This window comes from Gymnogyps californianus, chromosome 2 (assembly GCF_018139145.2).
Source record: "Gymnogyps californianus isolate 813 chromosome 2, ASM1813914v2, whole genome shotgun sequence".
In the NCBI taxonomy this organism is placed as follows: Eukaryota; Metazoa; Chordata; class Aves; order Accipitriformes; family Cathartidae; genus Gymnogyps; species Gymnogyps californianus.
Genome location: NC_059472.1, coordinates 167,144,149 through 167,160,106, shown reverse-complemented (window position 1 = coordinate 167,160,106; position 15,958 = coordinate 167,144,149). Strand labels below are relative to the sequence as shown.

Genomic DNA, 15,958 nt, shown 5'->3' with positions numbered 1-15,958 from the left:
AAAGCCGCACGCCAACCGGCACAGATGCCAACTGGCACAGACGCCAACCGGCACAGACGCCAACCGGCCCCCCCCTCCAAAACCGCGGCACTGTACAGCGGTGGGTTTATTCGAACAAGGTTTCTAACACAGAGGGGCGTTGCCGGAGACGCCGGGCAGAGCGGGGCGGTTAGCTCGCCATCTCTTTGGCCGTGGCCTTGTTGAGCTTGTCTTTGAGGTAGGCCGTCCGCTGTCGCTCCAGCTTCAGGTCCAGGAACTCGTAGTGGGGAACCTGCAGCGGGGAGGGGAAGAGGAGGTGCCGTCAGAGCCCGGAGACGCGCAACAGCGTCCTGCGTTTTGGCCCCCGAGGAGCGTCCGTAACCTATTTTGATCCCCAATGTCCCACAGCAGGGACGCGGGGCCCACGGAACATGGACGTTGCTGTGGCAGCCCTTGGGTCGCTCCCCACCGCGGCAGAGGCGGGCACCGAATTTGACGAGGCTGCGGGGACGGGCGAGGGCACCCTTCGCTCCCGCCCGACGGCGGCATCGGCACCCAGGGGACCGAAACGCAGACAATTCAGGACTGTCCCTAAATTAGCCCACGTCACCAGCACCGAACAACGGGCTTCTGTGAGCAGCCGGGATGGCACAAAGCACCGGGAGCGTTACGGGCCGAGCAGCCGTGGGGCCGGCCCCAGCCACCACCCTTTCCCCCGGCAGAGGAGGATTCAGGGCAGCACCTCCGCCGGGGACTTTGCCGAGCACCGAAACCTGCTTAATTTTTCACGTGAGATGCAAAGGACGCGCGGGGCTTCGTGCTCCTGCCGCCGGCCCGTCCCAGCCTCCTCCCCGTGCCTCTCCCAGCAGCCCCAGCCTGGCGAAAGGCAGACGAAACGTTGATTTGGAGTGAATCTGCAGGCAGGAGGAGGGCAGGCAGGCTGGGGAAGAGGTTCAAGAACCCGGCGCTTGCTTTCTGGCCGGCAGCTGACGGCTCCAGCTGCTTTAAAACACCGAAGCCGGGACGCCGTTCCTCGGCAGTGCCTCCGCCAGCCTGTACGAGGGAGCAGCCTTGTCTGGGGGGATCCCACCACCCACCCCTGCCTCTATATTTAGCAGCCGGGAGGCAAGGCTGAAGCTGCGGGAAGCGGCGCTTCCCTCCTCCTCCTCCTCTCTTCCCCTCCCCGATCCTCCCCAGCCAGGCAGCGTGGGGGCTGGGGGGGGGGGGATAATTACGCAAGCGGCTGGGAAAAACAGCACCGGTGAACCTCAAACCTCGCTTCGCATCAGCCTCAAAGCGCGGCAGCGGGGGCAGAGAGCCGGGGGGAGGACGGTGGGGAAGCACTGAAGCTCAGGTTCCTCGCGGGGAGAAGGGGAACGGGTTAGGGAAACGGCTACGGGGTGACAGCGACGCTGCTCTGGGGTGACACGTGGCCCTCCAGCCTCGAAGGAGCCACGCTGCCGGTACGCAGCTCAGGCAGGACAGCGCTGACCCCGCAGGGGAAGGGGCAGAGGGACGGCTCCCTGCCTGCGAAGGCAGCACGCCGAGCCACCCCCCCCTCTTCCTCCCCCAGAGCAGCCCGCCGGAGGGCAGGGCTCGCTGCCTGCCCGGAGAGCTATAATTACCTCCGGGAAGCTCAATAATGCATGACCCCGCTGGAGCACAGGGCTCCGGCGCAGGGGATCAGCATCCTAAGCCCTTGTCTGCCGTCCTCCTCGATTACCAATCCCTCCCCGTCACCTTCGGGTTGCGGCCTCGGAAGGGATCACGACGGCTAATCCCGGCGCCGGCAGGCAGGTAGGTGACCTGCCGAGTCGCCTCGCAGGGAGCTGCGGGCACCAAGGAGCGTTCGGGGCTGACCTGGGGCTCTGCCCCGCTGTGCGGGACCCAGAGCCATCAGGAAGAAGGCGAGAGGAGCAAGAAAGAAGCTGTTTACCCCCCCTGAGAAGGTGTCTGCTCCTCCATCTTTATGGAATTAAGAGACCCCTCTCTTCCCCGTAGCTACTCACGTCCACCACGAGGAAGCCGGCCGCCTGGACGTGGCGCCGGGCCATGACATAGCGGCCCAGCAGGTCCTTGCTTCTGTTGCTGAAGTTGGGGAACTCCCACCGGAGGAAGGCGACCCTGGGAGATGCACGGGGGAACGGGAGGCCATGAGACGTGAGGCTGAGCACGTGCAGCCCAAGCGGAGCTGGCGGCAGCGCCCAGATCCCGAAGGGAGCCGCGGCAGAAAGGCCTGCTCCAGCTCTGCCGATTGTCCCGGGACACAGATTTGGAGCCGTTATCCTGCCTCTGAGCCGTCAGAGAAACACCGGGACAGCAGCTCAAGCGCATATCCCAGCCAGGCCTGGCAGCAAGCCGGACGGGGCGATGCTGCCTTTTCCAGGCAGGAAGGAGGCAGCTCAGTCCCCAAGGCCCTGCAGACAGCCGGGCTCCGTGGCAGACAGACCTGGCAGAGGCTCTCTTGGGAGAGAAAACCATTGCCACGACCAGGGTCTGGCCCCCTCCCCTGCCGTGCCTCCACCAGGCTGGCTGGGCAGGGCAGTCCCTGGCTCCAAAAATGTTACCCCGGGGGGGCTGGCAGAGCCCTACCCCAATTTCTGTCCTGTGCCCACCCCCTCCTGCTCCCAAACGAGGGGGGATGCAGCTGGGCATGGCACCCTTGGCAACCTGGCAGCCCCTGCGGCGCTGCCGTGAGTCACCGGCCGTGGTGACCGGGAGGTGCGGAGCCCGTAGATCCTCAGCACCACGAAAGCAGAGCCTTCCCGCTCCTCTCCCTGTGAGCTCCTGCCCGGACGGTGGGGCACAGCCGAGCCCAGACCCACCTCCTGGCACCCGGCGGCAGCGGCTTTGTCCCTTCCGAGCGGAGCAGATGAGGAGCAGCAAAGTCCTTCAAGGGGAGAGGTTTATTTTCACTGTTCACCACCATCTCAGCATCTGCACGGAGAGGAGGGAACACAAAGACTCCCGAGACCCGCCTGGATGCTGCTCACGCCGTCTCCCCCGAGGCCGGTGACGCAGAGCACGCGAGGTCCCGCCGCTCCCTTCCCATAAAAACCCATCCTTGCTGAAGCCGTGGAGCAGCTCTGCGCGCGCAGCCAGGGTTCAGCATCCTCCTCGCACCGCCGAAGGGCAGGGTCTGCTTCCCGAGCATCTCCTCGGGCAGAAGACATGTCCGTGGCGTGATTTTATCCCCCAGCGTCCCATGGGAAGGGGACGCGGGGCTCACGGACCACAGAAGTCGCTGTGGCAGCCGGTTGGCCGGTCCCCGCCACGGAGGAGGCAGGGACCGAATTTGACAGGGCTGCAGGAGAGCAGGGAGCTGGGGGAGCCTGGCGCAGGCTGCGAGAGCCGGGGTTGCGGCAGGGGAAGGGAGGGCAGAGCCTGAAGCCTTTCACCGGCCTCGGCGCCGCTTGGCTGCAGGAGAAGGTCTTTCCTCCTGCATCTGCCACCCACAACCGTGCCCGGCCTGCGGTTTCTGCTCTCCTTTCAGAGGCAAGTTGTGGGAGGAGACGGGAACAAGACAGGGCAGCTGCGATGAGGAGGTAGAGGGGCGTGAGGCTGAAGAACAAGGAGGGATAAAGCCCGGTAGCCGTACCCGAGCCCTCAAGTTCAGTTCCCTTCACCAGGCAGAGCCTGATGGGGTCCCGCTGCTGGCCACGGAGGCGGGGAGAGGACGCACTCACCGATCTGCCAGCCGTAGATGGTGCGTACGTCGAAGCGCCCATTGTCCCGGCTCCCCAGCACCCCCGCCAACGCTTCCCGCAGGCTGCTCTGCAGCAGGGTGACCTTCTCCCCCACCAGCTCCGCGGCGCTCAGCATCTCTGCCGGCAGGAACGGCCCCCGGTAGTCGGGGCTTTCTAGCTTGGCGGCAGCGTTGATGTGGATGAGCTTTAGCCGTAAATTCTGGGCCTTGAGGGACTGATCGCCTGGCAGGAGGAGAGAAGCAGAACTAGAGACACAGCCCAAAAGCCCAGGCCCACGGCGGGGTCTGGCACTTCATCCAGTGGCCTGCATAAGCCTGTCCGATTGGGATTCCTGGTTCTGATCCCCCCCACGATGGGTCCCTGCCTGCTGGCATGGAGATACAGATCGCCAACGGCCAAACGCTGGGGTTCCTGGCCTTGCTTCAGCTGCCGGGCGCTCGCAGGAAGCCACCACGAGCTGGCCGAGCCAAATGGGGCCCTCGTTTGGCGGGGACAGCCCCGTCTGAGCCCGATGTCCGTGGCGTGATTTTATCCCCGGGGTCCCAAGGGAAGGGGACGCGGGGCTCACGGACCACAGAAGGTGCTGTGGCAGCCGGCTGGCCGGTCCCCGCCACGGAGGAGGCAAGGACTGAATTTGACGGGGCTGCACCTCCCCAGCAGTCATCGTTTTGTTAGGAAATACCAAGCCCTCCCGTCTCTTCTCGAGGTCTTGGTGGAGGCACGCAGGCAGTGCCGGAGCAGAGCAGCAAGCTGTGCCTCAGGGCACGTGATTTCCACGACAAAGTTGAGGGCAAGGCATCATTTAGACGGAGCAGGTTCAGTATCCCCACTCCCTGTGCCAGGTCTGAGGTTCTCGGTCCCCATCCCACCGGCACAGACGCCCACCTCACCTCGGATCTGAGCGTGGAAGTCGGGCGCCAGCACTCGCTGCAGGTAGGGAGCCTTGGCCTGCTGCAGCACGCAGAGCGACCACACCAGATCCGTCAGGAAGTGAGGCTCCAAGTTGTCCAGCTGGTCCTGGACCTCCTCGTGGATCTGCAGAGAGGGAAACCAACAGCTCAGCTCAGCTCAGCGCTGCCGATGCCTCAATCCTGCAGCCAACACGCAGGTCTGGCAGCTCGACGGATCCCCGAGGCGTTCCGGTGCATCTGATGTGCACCGTCTCCTCTACAGCAGCGCTTCTCCCCCGGGGTTATTTGCAGAGGGGAGATTTTAAGATCGCTCTAACGTGATCCTGCAGCTCGTGAGCTGCGGGTCGCTGGGCCAGGATGCCGTGTCGCTGCGGGGTTTGGGAGGGGGGGCTCGTCAGAAAGCCCAGCAGCAAACAGTGGCAGGCAGGGGTAACGCACCGCTGCAGCCAGCCCTGCCACGAGGGCAGCGTTCGGAAAAGGGAGGGCTGGAGGCGATAACCTCTTCAGGATCTGCAGCTAAAACCTGCCGTAAACGGAGCTGGAGGGGTCTGAGACTGTATCAGCGGTGTCAGGATGTCTGTCCGGGAATCACAGCAAGAGCCTGGAGCTCTGCACCCTGCAGGGGCTTCTCCTGTTAAACCAAGAGAACTTCTCTGCAACGCCTCAAAAGTGAGTAGTTTTGCACTTGCTACAAAATCCCCCTTCACGGTGACCGCGATTGATGCTGGCACGGGGAGTCCAGAGCCCTGGATGCTACTTCCACACCTTGCCCTTCTCACTGTCCCATGGAGACCGCCTGCTCCCCAGGTTGGCTTGGCCACGGGGGGGACAGGCTGCCCTGCGGTGGGACGCAGGGTCCTGCTGATCAGAAACACCCATATCTGGGTCCTCTTCCTTCTCGGACTGCATGTCGCAGGTGGGGCCGGGCAGGCCACGCTCCCTCTGCCGGGTGCTCGGCGAACGCCAGCTTACTCAGCGACAACGCGGCAAATCGTCAGCACGAATTTGTCCCCAAGGAGGTCAAGGTGACTTCTTCCTCCGCTTCAGAGGCCAGCCTGGCTGCCTCCAAGAGGCGGGGAAGGCAGGAGGACGCCAAGGACAGCGCCTGCCCCACGCTCACCTCCGGCCAGCCTCTTGCTAAACCACGCAGGAGGCTCCCACTCCGCTCGGCCGTTCCAGCCGGTCGCGTCTCCTTGCCCCAGGATGCGGCAACCTTCCCCCCAGGCAGGCAGACAGCGAACACGTCTGCCTGTGCCAGCCTCTATCCTTCTCCAGAGCTCCCCAGAACCTCAGCGCTACCAGGCCGAGGGCTTGGCTCGGCTAGGAGAGCCGCACAGCTCTGCCAGGAACGGGCGTGCAACCGTCAACACCTACGGCCTCGTTATAAAGAGTTAATTACAGCAATCGGAGTTCAGGAGGGCACGCGAACACCCACACGCTGCTTGTGTCTGGTAGAAAAGCGAGCCTGCGGGGACTCGAGCCAGTCACGGACTAACTGGTTCAGCTATCGCCCGGCGCGCAGCCAGGGGAGCGCAGTGCGGGTTTTTAAGCCTGGCCTGAGCTCTGGGCTCCCCCTTTCCCATTTCTCACACTGTTTAAAGCTGGCTCGAGCCATCCAACGCGCGCTTTCACACGGGGATGTGCTAGATCTGCAGCCTTCCCGCTGACTAGGGAGGGAGGAAGGTTGATGAAGAGGGGGAAAGGAGGAAGGTTACCGTGTTGAAGAAGTCCTCGCTTCCGCTAGGCTGGAAGTTCAGGCGAGCAAAAGACAGGATGATACCGCACAGATGGGTGACCGACAGCTGCTTCGTGTTGTCCAGGACATACTGGGGGCAAAACCAGAGGTTTAGGTCTGTCCTACATGAGTACAGACGGGAAAGGATTGAAAGTGTCAGCCAAGGACGCATCCAGCCCCGTGGCAAGATGGGAAAAGACGAGCGAAAGATCTTTTAGTGCTTCCCTGGGATTTTATCTTGGCACAGGGGAAAGCTGTGAGTGGATGCAGAGCTCTGCAATATGCCGGTACAGATGCAAAAGTGCAGGCGCATAAACTGGGGCAGAGCTGGGAAGGTGCCTGGGGAGAGAAGCAGCGCTGGCACTCGGGACTGGAGCCGAGACCGGCCCCAGCTCAGCACGGATTCCCAGCGCTGACTTCAGCGGAAGATGAACAGCGAGTCCTGTCAGACTCGATTACAGCCGCCGGCCGGGTAGAAAAACAGTGACAACATCCCAGAGAACATCTCTGGAGAGGTGGGGGGGAAACCGCTCCCATCTCCTGGGAACTGGGGTGGATCACAGTCGTACTGGTGCCAGCGGGGGCTGCCCTGCCCTCCCAAGCCCCCTCCTCACCTGTGCAATGGCCTCAAACAGCGGCAGGCTGAGCCACTTGAGGAGGGCGAAGGATCTGACGCAGCGCGTCACCTCGACGGGCGTCATCGTGGAAACGTGGGGGTGCAGGTCGGCGGCTATCTTCTGGAAGACCTGGGGCTGGTGGAAATTCAGTTTTCCTTAAAGGAGCAAAGAGAAAGCGGCAGCCACTTACAAGGAGCTGGTACGGGAGCCGTGCCTGGACGGGCGATGGCGGCACAAGGGAAAGCACAAAGCTGTTCGTTAGGAGCAGAGGAAGCTCGGAGACCGGTATTGCCTCCCCCAGTTGCCTTAGCCCCATCCTTTCTGGTCAGACCAAGTCTCTGCTGGGTCCTGCCGCACCCACCGGCTCTCAATCCCCGTGCCAACTCATGGCTCCAGCTTCCACCTAGTGCTGGTAGCAGATTTTAACCCCAGCGTCTCCATCTACAGATCCTGGTCCGGCCAGAAGAGCCCTGAACTCGCTAAGGCTACCGGGAACCTCAGGCCGGCTGAGGAACAAGCGAGCAACCATCAGCAACCTGCAGCACCTAGCCCCAGAGGTCAGTGTGGACCAGCCAGGAGGCGACAGCCCCGTGAGAGGGGCACGGGCAGGGTCCGAGACCGGCTGCAGCAGCGACGACAGGTTCAAACCATCCCGACGCAATGACGCGGCAGCTACAAGCATCGAAGAGAAACCTCAGCGCAGCGTGCCAGCGTCCCGGCCAAGAGCATCCCCACCGCACCGGCTACAGCGCTGCTGGAGCCCGCAAGAGCTAGTCTCGCTCCCAAACCACGTCCAGTCATTGTGGTTGTCCACTTTGTAGGTTTTAAGGCCGGGGGACTGCTGGATTACCTGGTCCGATCTCCGCGTACGACCCAGGCCCATATATATACTGTCCCGCTGCCCTTCCTGAGCTGGAGCACCTACAGCCCTGCCTCTGAGAAAGGCGCCCAGCACAGATTTGGAGGCTGCGACATGGAACGTCCACCACTCTCCTTGAAACTCATTCCAGATTCATCAACTTCATGGCAAGTAAGCTGGTAACGTCAATGAGAGAAGCACGAGCTCCTTCCAAGGCCAGGTCTAACGGGGTTATTTCTTTATTTTGAGAATATAGCTAACCTACAAAGACCGTCCTGGCCCCAGTGGCTGTCGGAAGAGCTGTTCCCACCACTAGAAGCTGGGCAATCAACTGAAGGAGAGCTCCTCCTTGGCTCTCCCGGCTTCCTTTATCCCTGTTTGTCTGGGCTTTCCACTGGCTACCAACAGTAAGAGGAGAACAGGACCAGCAACATTGCACAGAAAGAGGAGCCAGAGAACCAAGACGCTCAGGATCCTAAACCAGATAATCAATTAGTGCTACCCTGCTGTTAATAGAGCTGTTTTGCATCAGGTTCTGTCACCATCAAGTATCTGGTGGCTCTGGTCTACCCTGTGGCCAGGAACATCACCAAGGTGGCCGTCACCACCCCAAGCTTCTCCCAGCGCTTGTGCAAGTACTTGTAGCACCTCACCTGCTGAAGAGTAGGAATTCAGCACCCAGCGCTTCTCAAATGATAATTAACTTGTCACCAGGACATCTTGGGTGGAAAGAAATCAGCTCTTTTAGTGCCACTGTCCCCACGTAAACACTCCAGCTCTCCCCAGGGCTCCAGCTCAGCCCTCCCGTTACTGAAGGCTGCATTTTGCAAGCGAGGAAACAGAGGGGGGGCTCCCCGAGAAATCCACGGCCACGGGAGGAGGTGAGAGAGGATTTGGGGGATCCTGGCTCACTAGCTGCCTACACTGCAGGGCAGAGGGGCTCCCTGGCACCCTGACCGCCCTTCCGAAGCGCTTTCTCATCACAAGTCCCCTTCTTTCTGCGCATTGGAAGGAAAATAGCGTACCTGGGCTCACTCTGCCTGTGCTCAGAGCTGGAAACTACCCAGCTGCGCTGGCTGGTATCCTAGGTCCAGCCTAACGTACCCTGCCAGCCTTTCTCCTGATAGCAACGCTATCAAATCCCCGCTCGAGTGCCCAAAGTCAGCCGGACTCTACCACACGTAACGTCCAGCAGGTCCCAGTACAACCAAGCCGCTTACCATAGGCGAAAATCAGGTCCATCAGGACGTTGAGGCTGAGCTCAGAGTGCTTCTGGATCAGGTGGTAGGACAAGGCTCGGAGCAGAGGCACGCAGCGCCGGTTCTGGTACGCTAGAGCCAGCATTATTTTCCGGATGTCATCGGGGCTGAACTGTTCAGCAAGCTCCAGAGCCTGCCAAGAAATGTTTTGAGCAAGAACGTAAAGGGAAAGCACAAAGCGAGGTGCAAATACAGCCTTTATACAGAGCGGGATGCGCCATCGCTACCGGCTGAGCCCCTCCAAGGGTGACGGGGACCGGAACCGGTGAGGGTTTAGCACACAGCGAGGCTAAGCGGCTGGGAGCGAGCGTAACGGCTCAGGCGGAAGGAGGGCGAGGGGAAGCAGACCCTCATCCTCCCAGCAGAGCTCAGCCAGGATCTCCCCGTTGCTGGTTCTGCCTCCCGCAGCCGGCAGGACCTCAGCGTCCACTCCGTCCTGTGCCCAGGCACCCTAACACGCCGTCGGGCAAACACCGACAGACTAAAGGCACCCGCTGCTGGATCAGCGCCCCGCTTTCCACTCTAATTTCCATTTCATTTGCAGGACGCTAACCCAACATCGTTAGTTCAGGCTCTGCACAAGCTGACAACCCTGTCAGATCCAGCTACAGCATTCTGCCTCGTCACACGCCGGCGTCTGTAGCATTTATTTATCCTCAGGGTTGAGGAAGAGGGACAGTGGGGCTCATGAGCTCCAGCTATTGCTGTGGGAGCTGTGTGGCCAGTCCCCAGCACGGGCTGGACGAGGAATTTGACGCAGCTGCAGTCAGGGCTCCTGCAGCGGTTCCAACCTGAAGGACATTTCCCTGTTCCTGCGAGCGACAGAAACAGAGGCCCACTGAGCACCGGAGGGGACAGACCTGTCCCCTGTGAAGACGACGGGTGCCCAGAGGCAGCCAGAAGGCGAGGACAGTACGGAGACTCCTTGTTCCAGCTCCCCTCGCAGCCTGGCTTGTACAGAGAAGCAAAGGACGATGTTTTGGGAAGCTGTGTTATGCTGGCTCTGTAAGTTACCAGCTTGCCAGCTGAGCTAAGGAAATTCGAGCGTGTTCTCTGCTAACCTGCTGCAGCCGCAAAGTAAAACGCATCAGCTCAGCCCACCTTCCAGCAGTGCAGACCAGTGTGAATCACCCACTCACACCAGTATGGACTGGGAAGGGGCCAGCGAGTGCAAGCTCCTCCATGTACATGGCTCCTCAGACGGAAACCCCTCTTAGAAGCACCCGTGCACGGGAAGCTGCTTAAACAGCAACCCCTAAGCACGCACCAAAGTACTCCAGAGCAGCAACGAGCACAGCCTGTGTGGAATTAGTGTTCCCACAGAGGGCTGAAGGGGACAGGGCTCTCCCTTCCGCTGCCGTCACCTGCGGGAGGTGGCCCGTCCGAAGGGAACGGAGGCTGAAGGGAGAGCCCAAGCCCGTACCTTGTCCTCCAGCCGGTCCATCAGAGCCGGGGAGACGTACCCGACCTTGCTCATCAGCATCACCACGGTTCGGGTGCCCTCGAGCTCTGTCCAACGTAGCTCCAGCTTCTTGATGACTTCGTTCAGCAGCTTGCTCTCCTTTCCCTGCTTGACTGCCAAGAAGTCTGCCAGGGAGGCGAGCTGCCTGAAGGTCAGGCGCCGCAGCCGCCACAGCACCTCCTGCTCCACCGACTGCATCTCCCTCCTGTTGCCGTCCAACCCCAGGGAGTAGAGGCTCTTCAGGAGGTTCACCAAGGTGTTATTCCACACTTGAGAAATCTGGCAGCAAAAAGGAAGAAGGGAAAGGTGTTGATCAGAGAGAGCACGAGAATGTTCACTTGCCAGTCACACCAAACACCAGGCAATGCTCGCTCGCTCGCTACAGAAAGGGCTGCGCAGCGTTGAAGGGAAGGCAAGAGACTCCTCCTTCGTCCGAGGACATCCAGCTGTCCCCCACCACGACACGAGACCCCTGCTCCTCCTCGCAGGCGTAGCCTGCACAGTCAGATACAGACTGGAGCGACCCAGCGCCCAGGTGAGGAAGAGGAACCTCAACGCCTGTACCACAAGCCGAAGCCACGCACTGATCCCAGTGGCACGGCTGAGCCTCGGGAGGTAACCGCGCATCGCTTATAGAGCTGCCATATAGGCGGTGAACTCTCTCTGCCTCAGAGGAGGACGCTACGTAGATTTGCTATCGGCTGGGTGAAATATTTAAGTAGACTCTACCCTCCTCCGGAGGCACTTACGCTTCTCTGTGGTGCGGCTGGGTTATGACACGGGGGGCTGGTAAAACGAAAAGCAGTGGGAAAGACTGATAATTCAGGGGCAGAAACTTGAGGGTCTCAGGGGGAATGCCACGGGACTCCAACTTGCCTCAGCACCTCAGGTCAGACCAAACTTATGCTAAAAGCTCCGACTTCTCTCCAGCGTCTCTGAAAGGAGCCTGGGCATGAATCCCACCGGCTCCTGGGAGCACTAGGACTTGCCCAGTCCCACACTCTGCCCACTGAACTTCTCTGCCTGGCCACCGCCAGCTGCTTTCCCACTGGCAGCCCCGATGCAAGGCAGAGCTCGTGGTTTTCCACCAGCAATCGGTCTGCCAGCTTTCGTCTCCTTTGGCGTCCGTCAGTGAACGCCAGGCACCTCTTTATTCCCAGCCCAAGCTTCCCCAGCTGTGCTCTGCTGCTGCCGTGCAGCACTAAAAGGCAGTTCCAGTCTGAAAGCTCTCCTGATTTGTATAAAAACAAACCCGATCCTTAGCACAACGTCGGTTCTGACGGGCCCTTCAGAAAGCATCACTGCACCAGCCGCTCCGGTACAGAGCGCAGCGCCTGCCTGACGGAACATCCCAACGTTACAAAATGATTTCAGAAACAAGGAGTCGCTTCTCCGAGTGATCGTGCAGGAGGCAAGTGAGGCAGTGCCATCAGATGTTGAATTTCAGGCAGGAGGGACCACGCGGGTTTGGGCAAACAAAGGCTTTAACTCTCTGGCCTGTCCAAATTCCAGCACTTCCACTGGCACGGCAAATTCCTGAAGTGCTGCTCAGAAACGGTTCAGCACCTCAGGCACAAGAACGACCTGAACGCTGCCAGGGTGCTCTGCTAAAATCTGAAAAATCACAGAGCAGGATGGAGCCGGGAAAGCGAGCAGAGCTCCCAGTTTGCCCCGGGTTATTCATGAGGAGAACCAGATTGCTCCCCTGGCTGATCCCTCGCCTTTTTCACCCATTCACGCGTACAAAACTCACCTCAGAGTCTGTTAAGAGCCCTTTCCCTCAATGCTGTCCTGGCCCTCGCCTCATCGACCGTTCAAAATCTCTGGCTCATTGACACAAGGACATTGCAAGCCGATTAATTTTAGCTTCTTTGCATCAGAGCGTCTTTGCATCTACACAACGACCTCTTACATTCAGTTATCTACGACTGCGGCTGCAATAACAGCTCGTTGGAGCAGGATAATCGTGTTTGCAGCGAGTTTGCTTGCTTTAGATCTAAAAATCCCTAGCTGCGTCCCTCTTGGCAGTTTCCTACACTTAGACCACGCTGCCTCGCTTCTCATAGCGCCCATCCAGCACGTCAGCTTGGCTTTGCCAGCTCTGGGGCATCCCTTCCCCGCTGAGGGGTCCCCAGGGACACGGGCATCCCTTTGATCTGTGGTGACAGCGACACAGGACCACGCAGATCAGCAGGCGCAGTAATTTCACTCCAAATACAGCGGCATGGAAGCGTTTCAGCTTAACGGAGCTAACGGGGCAACCTGAGGACAAATCCCACCTCTCTGCTATCCTTAGACAGGTTTTAGGGAGCAGAGATTATGGATCAGGAGAAATATGAAGCGTCTGCAGAACGCTTGTACCCCCAGAGCCCTGCCAGGAACCTCATCAAGTTCATCAAGGCAAGTTCACAGGTCGGGGCAACAGGCTGGGGGATGAAGGGATTGAGAACAGCCTGGTGGAGAAGGACTTGGGGGTATTAGTGGATGAAAAGCTGAATATGAGCAAGCAATGTGCGCTCGCAGCCCAGAAAGCCAAGCCTATCCTGGGCTGCATCACCAGCAGCGTGGCCAGCAGGTCGAGGGAGGGGATTCTGCCCCTCTGCTCCGCTCTCTGGAGAAGAGAAGGCTCCGGGGAGACCTCCTTGTGGCCTTTCAATGTATAAAGGGGGCTTATAAGAAAGATGGGGACAAACTTTTTACCAGGGTCTGTAATGATAGGACATGGGGTAACGGTTTTAAACTGAAAGAGGGTAGGTTTAGATTGGACATAAGGAAGAAATTCTTCACTGTGAGGGTGGTGAGGCACTGGCACAGGTTGCCCAGAGAAGTTCTGGCTGCCCCCTCCCTGGAAGTGTTCAAAGCCAGGTCGGACGGGGCTTGGAGTAACCTGGTCTGGTGGAAGGTGTCCCTGCCCGTGGCTGGCGGGCTGGACTAGATGATCTTCACAGGTCTCTTCCAACCCAAACCAACCCCGTGATCCCACGACGTGGGGCCCAGAAGCTGCAGATATTTCCGTAGCTGCCGGCTGGGCCAGCAGCAACCGCAGCGGACGACGCTGAATTTGATGGGGCTGCCAAAGTTTGACCGTACGACATGCCGAGCATGGTGCACTGGTTCCCTTCAGATGCCCCATCTTAACCAGTGGCTTCTCCGCTGTCCGGCTGCGTGACTCTGACGCGCCTTTGCCACTAACTAGCAAAGGTGCAGCTTTATCTTACTGCGAAAACTGAAAATTCATGGGGACAGGAGCAGGGCAGCGTTTAACGAGGATGATCTCTCCACTACATTTTGTCTCTGGTCCAAAAAACAGCGCTTTTAGATAGAAATAATCAGGCACCCTGCCTAGAGCTGATAATTTCACCTCCTGATCCCCTCAACTTCATTTTTTACTTGGAAAGGCAAAGTAAAATCCTGAACAAGTAGCCAGCTCCAGCCGGCCACGCCGGTTCAATCCCAGGAGCACCGGCCGCTTTCCACTTCACATCCTTTCCCCAAAACTCTTCTGCGGCAAGGAGGGAACTTACCTGGGAATCCATGATGCTGATGAGCTGTTGGAAACGTTGATCTTGCAGAATGCTCTCCGTTTCCAGTTTTTTTTCCGCTGCGAGCCGGGAAAGTTGAGTAATTATTAGCGAGGCTTGGTTGCTATTAAGGGCATGGTGTTCGCTCAACTGGAAGAGTTCCTGAGGACTCGCGGCCGTTTCAATCAGTTCCCTGATCACTTTGTGCTCTGGATTTCCACTGTCCTCCACTTGCTCTTGGACTGAGAATCCATCTGCCCAGCTGTTAGGGCTCGAAGTATGAAATGAAGCGAAAGGCGCTTGAGGCAGAGCTCTCGCCATCGCCACCTTCCCAGCTGGCACCAGCAGAGAGGTCAGGACTGCCGAGGGAGTAGAGACGAAGGCACCGAAGTGCCGCCAGCAGCAGCGTCGCACCAAGCGGGCTGCCATGGTGGAAGGCGTTGGGGGGGGGAAGGCCGGGGGTGGTAACCGGCTGGAGGTCAGCGCCGCATTTCAGGAACACTACGAAAGGAGAAGAAACCCTTTAGGAGCGGGAGAATTTCAGAGATAAAAAGGAGGAGGCAGCCAGCTTCTGGCAATGCTTGTGAGGAAAGGACCGTTTCAACCAGCAATATCGGATGTGAAGAGGCAATAAAAGCTTTCTGACGATCGATGGGCAAAACACCGCTGTGGAAGAGGCTACGCGCTTCCCTGCTGGGGCTTAACCCGTCCTCAGACCCCCTTAGGGGCTGCCGAACTCCGGCACGGCTTTCCGAGGCAGCATGCAGCCGCTCCGGAGCGGCTGGCAGCGGGTCAGGAGCACACCCAGCTCCTCACCAGCCTCGCCTGAAGCTCGCCCAGACCTCCAGGGACACAGCCCCATTTCCCCACCTGATCCCAGTTTCTCCACACCATCCTCCCTGGGCTCCCTCCTTCGTCTCTCAGAGCCCCTGGGCCTGGCCCACCCCTCCCGGGGCTATTTCCCCTCACACCCCCTCTCCCGGGCCCGGCCCACCCTTCCCCGGCCTATTTCCCCTCGGAGCCCCCCCCCCCCCCCCCCCCCATCTCCCCCGGGCCCGGCCGATTCCCCTCAGAGCCCCCCGGGCCCGGCCCTCCGCCCCCCGGGCCGAGGCCTCCGCTCCCGCCGCCGCCGCCGGGCCTGACCTCGCCCGCCCCAGCCGCACGCCGGGCCGGCAGACAGGCGCCGCGGCGCGCATGCGCGCCGGCGCAGCCCGACAAGCGTCATCGCACCGCGGAGGTTCTCTATTGGCAGCGCGCCGACGCAGCCCGGGTGCGTCATCGCGCTGCGGCGAGCGCCTATTGGCTTTAGGCGCCGGCGCGAAAGGCGCGATACTTCCGGTGCGGGGTCGACGGCGGGGGGGGCCGAGCTGGGCGGTGAGGGGAGCGCGGCCGCCATCAGCCGCCATGTTCCAACCGCGGCCCTGCCGCCGCCACTGCGGCCCGGCCGGGCCTGGAGCGCGGTGGGCGGCCCTGCCCGAGGCCGCGGGTCAGGCTAGGCCCGGCCTCGCCTGTCAGGCCGCCATTTTGTGGGGCAGCGGGGCCGACCCCGCTGTGGGAGTATGGGGGCGGGGGGGAAGGTGAGGCCGGGCCGCTGTGGGGCAGCGAGCGGGAGGTGCTGTCGGGGCTGCCGCTCTGCGGGGTCCTGCGGGGCTGAGCCCCCGTGCTGTCCCGCTGCCATCCCTCCTTCCTCAGCTCCCCCTCCCCAGCCCCCTTAAAGCCTCCCCGCGGGCGGCCTGCCTTCTTGGGGGGAGGATTTTCCCTTCCCGGCCCTCTCCAGGGCTGATGGATGAGCCATGCCCTCACTTTACCTGCTGAGGGTTTCACCGGTAAGGTTAGCGAGGTTTTGCCTCGCCTGACCCCTGTGTTTTCTTTCCTGCTGTATCGGAGTGTCCAAACAGATCAGGGCCC

The 15,958-nt window shown here is 60.5% G+C and overlaps 1 protein-coding gene and 5 non-coding genes across 6 annotated transcripts; all 6 read right to left on the bottom strand.

Moving 5' to 3' along the window:
- Positions 1 to 76: 76 nt before the first annotated feature.
- Positions 77 to 14,801, bottom strand: TBRG4 (transforming growth factor beta regulator 4). The gene is made up of 10 exons (XM_050891187.1): positions 14,054 to 14,801; positions 10,491 to 10,808; positions 9,029 to 9,200; positions 6,947 to 7,104; positions 6,313 to 6,423; positions 4,577 to 4,721; positions 3,666 to 3,908; positions 2,805 to 2,916; positions 1,989 to 2,103; positions 77 to 271 (listed from the first exon to the last, which is right to left on the bottom strand). Exons 1-10 carry the CDS (start codon positions 14,477 to 14,479, stop codon positions 170 to 172), a joined length of 1,902 nt encoding a protein of 633 aa, XP_050747144.1. The 5' UTR covers positions 14,480 to 14,801; the 3' UTR covers positions 77 to 169.
- On the bottom strand, positions 349 to 485 carry LOC127013896 (small nucleolar RNA SNORA5). Its single transcript, XR_007766139.1, has one exon. It is a non-coding gene; the product is annotated as a small nucleolar RNA SNORA5 (small nucleolar RNA).
- On the bottom strand, positions 3,149 to 3,288 carry LOC127013895 (small nucleolar RNA SNORA5). The gene has a single exon (XR_007766138.1). It is a non-coding gene; the product is annotated as a small nucleolar RNA SNORA5 (small nucleolar RNA).
- Positions 4,196 to 4,334, bottom strand: LOC127013894 (small nucleolar RNA SNORA5). The gene has a single exon (XR_007766137.1). It is a non-coding gene; the product is annotated as a small nucleolar RNA SNORA5 (small nucleolar RNA).
- On the bottom strand, positions 9,699 to 9,832 carry LOC127013897 (small nucleolar RNA SNORA5). The gene has a single exon (XR_007766140.1). It is a non-coding gene; the product is annotated as a small nucleolar RNA SNORA5 (small nucleolar RNA).
- On the bottom strand, positions 13,476 to 13,604 carry LOC127013898 (small nucleolar RNA SNORA5). Its single transcript, XR_007766141.1, has one exon. It is a non-coding gene; the product is annotated as a small nucleolar RNA SNORA5 (small nucleolar RNA).
- Positions 14,802 to 15,958: the final 1,157 nt, after the last annotated feature.

Bases quoted from the DNA above. Each gene is read 5' to 3' on its own strand.
- TBRG4 (XM_050891187.1), bottom strand. From the start codon at position 14,479: ATGGCAGCCCGCTTGGTGCGACGCTGCTGCTGGCGGCACTTCGGTGCC. The intron at 9,201-10,490 runs GTACGGGCTTGG...ATTTCTTGGCAG, and splicing joins TGGACCGGCTGGAGGACAAG to GCTCTGGAGCTTGCTGAACA. The intron at 2,104-2,804 runs GTGGGTCTGGGC...TGCATCTCCCAG, and splicing joins CTGCCGCCGGGTGCCAGGAG to GGTCGCCTTCCTCCGGTGGG.